General features: G+C 60.4%; 1 protein-coding gene across 1 annotated transcript; it reads right to left on the bottom strand.

The window, feature by feature from the left end:
* Window positions 1-241: 241 nt before the first annotated feature.
* On the bottom strand, window positions 242-4,355 carry LOC123346286 (E3 ubiquitin-protein ligase PPP1R11-like). Its single transcript, XM_044983617.1, has 3 exons — window positions 4,080-4,355; window positions 1,673-1,781; window positions 242-900 (listed from the first exon to the last, which is right to left on the bottom strand). Exons 1-3 carry the CDS (start codon window positions 4,164-4,166, stop codon window positions 686-688), a joined length of 411 nt encoding a protein of 136 aa, XP_044839552.1. The 5' UTR covers window positions 4,167-4,355; the 3' UTR covers window positions 242-685.

The following is a 4,355-nucleotide window of genomic DNA, read 5'->3' on the forward strand; positions in this document are numbered from 1 at the left end:
TGTGGGGCAGGAGTGAGGGCAACTGGCAGGGCTGTGGGGCAGGAGTGGCTGGGCTGGCAGGGGGCTGTGGGGCGGGAGTGAGGGGCACAGGCAGGGCTGGGGGAGGGAGGGGCTGGACTGGCAGGGGGGTGGAGTGGGAGTGGGGGCACTGGCAGGGCTGGGGGAGGGAGGGGCTGGACTGGCAGGGGGCTGTGGGGCAGGAGTGGGGGCACTGGCAGGGCTGGGGGAGGGAGGGGCTGGACTGGCAGGGGGCTGTGGGGCAGGAGTAGGGGCACTGGCAGGGCTGGGGGAGGGAGGGGCTGGACTGGCAGGGGGCTGTGGGGCAGGAGTGGGAGCACTAGCAGGGCAGGGCTAACAGGGGGCTGCCGGTCAGGAGTGAGGGGCACTGGCAGAGCTGTGGGGAGAAGCCCAGGGCTGGGCCAGCAGGGGGCAGCGCGTCAGGATCAGGGGGCACCAGCATAGCTGTGCCCCCCCGCAGAAAGCAGCAGGCCGCGGCCGCTCGTGGTCACTGACACAGACGTTTAATGGAGAAGCACAGAGACGCAGCCGGCCCGTCGCTTGGTACATTCCACGCCGGGGCACCGGGCGGGACGGACGGACGGACGACAGCAGCTCGCAGGCCACGAGGCTCACGGACAGACGCACACGCCCGCGTCCCCGGGTCAGTCCGGCGGGGTGGGGGGGCTCAGTGCTGCATGGCTGCAGCGTGGTCCTGGCCCGGCGGCTCGGCCTTGCGGGGGCTGCCCCTGCCCCCCCCGGAGCCGCCGCCCCCCCGGCCCCCGTGCTCCCCCTTCCTGTGGCCCCGGATGCAGTGGGCGTTGCCGCAGCCCTCGTCCTCCTCGTCCTCGCTCTCCGTGGAGCTCTCGCCGAAGGCCCGCGGCTTCTCGTAGATGCAGCAGCCTGGGCGGGGCGGTTACATGGAGATGGGGGGGTGTTGGGGGGAGAGGAGGTTAGAGGGGATGGGAGGGGCCACAGGGGAGGAATAAGGGGATGGGGGAGTGAGGGGCGTGATGCCAGGGCAGGAGGGGGAGGGTGGAGAAGACAGAGGGAGTCAGAAGCCCCCCAGCTGTCAGCCTGCACCCAGCCCTGTGGCCCAGCTGGGGTGGGGGGGGGGGCTCTCAGAGCTGAGGCCAGGAGACCTGGGGGTCCTTCACCAACCTCTCCTGTGTGCGCCCCCCTCTCGCCCCCCGTTAAGCCCCAGGTGGCCATGTCCCTCTGCAAAACAGCTGAGCCCAGCAAGTCGCCGGCAATGTTCCTTGGGGAGGGGAAGTCGTCACCCCGTTAGCAGGTGCCGCTGATGGAGTAACTCTGGCATTTGGGGGATCAGCTGGAATGGAGCATGGGGCCTGTCTCTTCCCATTGGACCCCGGGGCAGGGGACTGGCTGGCTCGGGGGCCTTTCCCCTCCAGGGGGTGCTGGCTCTGATCCGGCCCCAGGGCAGGGGACTGGCTGGCCCAGGGGTGGGATCCAGCAGCAATGCTGAGGCGAAGAGGTCTGTGTTGAGCATGTGGAAGCAGAAACAGGAGGGGTGGAGATCCCAGGAGTCCCGACTCCCAGCCTCCCCTGCTCTAACCACTAGCCCCCACTGCCTTCCCCATTCTGAGAGATGTGGCTAAAGGCTCTGTACCTGGATGGGGGACAGTCTCAGAAGGGGAGAGCCGCGGCTACTCACATTTGGACGACCTACGGCCCAAGTGCTCGTTGTCCACCGTGTCGCTTGACCACTCCACCTTCTTATCTGGCTTTCGCTTCCTCAGCTTGATGGTCAGGCTGCGGTTCTCCTACCAGGGGGGACGGGGTGCGGGGTGGAGAGAGAGCGGGGGATGAGACCACGGCCTGTCACAGATGACCCATGGAGAAAGACCTTGAATGGCCTGGCTGGATTAGTAGGGAGAGACCTGGGATGGCAGGGGGCGCCATGCTGCAGGGAGTGGGGTAGGGGGCTCAGTAGGGGGTGTTCTTCCTTGGCAGGCAGGGCTGGCCCCAGCGCAGCACTAGGGAGCGCTGTGCTGCAGGGAGTGAGGCGGGGGGGGGGGCTCAGTAAGGGGTGCTCTACCCTGGCAAGCAGGGCTGGCCCCAGGGCAGCACTAGGGGGTGCCGAGTTGCAGGGAGCAGGACAGGGGCTCAGTAGGGGGTGCTCTGCCCTCAAAGTCAGTGCTGGTTGTAGTGTGGCACTAGGGGGTGCTGTGCTGCAGGGAGCAGGGCAGGGGGCTCAGTAGGGGGTGCTCTTCTATGACAGTCAGGCAAACCCTCTCACAAGGCCCCCAGGAGTCCGACTGCTGCCCGGCTCCACGGCGTGTCCCTTCCACCACCGCCTTTGGAACCACGCCTGACTTCCTGGGGACCACATCCTGCGGTCGCCATGGCTCCCACGCCTTGCTGTTTCCATGGCTACCGTGCCCTGTTCCGGCTGTGGCGGTCACCAGGGTTACCATGACAGACATGTTCCCTGTGTCCCTCGCCCTGTGCTAACTGATGTGCACCACAAGAGCCATGCCCTGCTGCCGCTGCCATAGCTACAACAGACAATCGTCACCGTGACAGCCACCATGAGCGTCGTCATGGGTACCACACCCCATTCCTAATGGGATAGTTGCCCCACTCCCACTTCCTGCAGTCGCCATAACGATGGCCGTGTCACCGTGGGCACCACGCCTCCTGTCGCTGGGATGGTTGCCGTGGCAACTGCCGCCCCCCCTTTCATAGCAACGGTTGCTGTGACTCCCACAGCCTGCGGTTACTGTGGCTTCCTTGGCATCACAGTCGCTGTGACAACCAATGCCGTGGTGCCCACGATGGGTATAGAGCTCACGGAAGCGCCCAGTGGGGGCACATGCAGGTGGGGCCAGTTTGGGGGCCTCTGAATGAATTTTTTAACTAACGCTCCCCACTGCTAGTTAATCCCTGGCATCTAAGAGAGAGAACCGGGGCTGTTTAATCAAAACCGGATTTGATTTTAATGGTGAAAAATTTAAGCCACCCAAAATGAGTGTTTTCCCCTCAAATCCTCATTTCCCCTCCATGATCCCCCTCCCCCACAATCCCACAGACTTGCAAAGTCTCCAAGCCCAAATCCCCACGATTCTATATTAATTCTCCCCATGTTCCTGTGATTTTATATTTAACCCCCCCAAATAAACAAAATACAACCCCCTCCACATCCCCAAGTCTACATTTTAAAAAAACCTCAAATTAAAACAATTTCCCCCGATTTTAGACCCCCAAAATAAACCCCCATATCCGTGTGATTTTATATTAAATCCCCCAAACTAAAAAAAAAGCCACTAATTCACATGATTTTATACTAAACCCCCAGATTTAAATAAAACTTACACATCCCAGTGATTGTGTGTTAACCCCCCTCCCCCAATTTGTAAAACCTCTAAAGCCCCGTGATTTTCTATTAGCCCTACACATTTTTAATCTCTCAAATTCCTCTGATTTTACAATCACCCCCGTCCCCTAAATTAAAACAGACTGACAGGCAACCCCCGCTTGTCAAACTTTCCAGATTTTATTTTTTGTTTTAAAACCCAGTTCCTGCGGTTTTGAATGTTATTCCCGCCCCCATTTACAAAACCCACAAACCCTGAGTTTTTTTATGTTAAACTCACCAAACACATTTATAACCCCCCCCCCCCCCCAAACTACTTGGGATTATGTATTAAATCCTCCTCAACATGTACAACCCCCCAAATCCCTGAGATTTTATATTAACCCCTAACATCACAAAAAACCCAACACCCAAATCCAGGGATTTAAAAAAAAAACCAACAAATTTACAAAACCCTTAAATCCCTGAGATTTTATATTTACCCTCCCCCAGTGTTATAACCCCTCCCAAATCCCCAGGATTTTATATTAACCCCCCAAATCTACACAACCCCCCAAATCTCTGAGATTTTACATCCCCCCGCACGATTTTTTTTTATAAACCTGCCCCAAATCCCTGGGGTTTTATATTAACTTCTGCAAAATTTACAACCCCAAATCCTTGGATTTTACATGACCCCCCCCCCATCCGGGGATTTTATATTGACACCCCCGCGGGCCCCGATCCCGGCGCCGGCCCCGCTCACCGGCTCGATGGTGACGGTCTCGGTCACGGTGGCGCTGGCTGCCCTCCCACCGGCCGCCGCTGTCGCAGTCGCCGTCGCCTCCGCCATGGCGCTGCCCGGCCCCCGCCCTCCGCGGCCCCGGTTGCCGGGGGGAAGAGTCTGCGCCGCGCACCGCCCCTGCCTCGCTCCCCGCCGGCCGCTGCGGCTGCCCCGGCTCTCCCAGCAGCCCGCGGCAAGCGACCGCCCGGCTCCCACCACCAGCCGCACGCCACTTCCGGTCACCAGCCCTCTACTTCC

Source organism: Mauremys mutica, chromosome 12 (assembly GCF_020497125.1).
Source record: "Mauremys mutica isolate MM-2020 ecotype Southern chromosome 12, ASM2049712v1, whole genome shotgun sequence".
Lineage (NCBI taxonomy): Eukaryota > Metazoa > Chordata > Testudines > Geoemydidae > Mauremys > Mauremys mutica.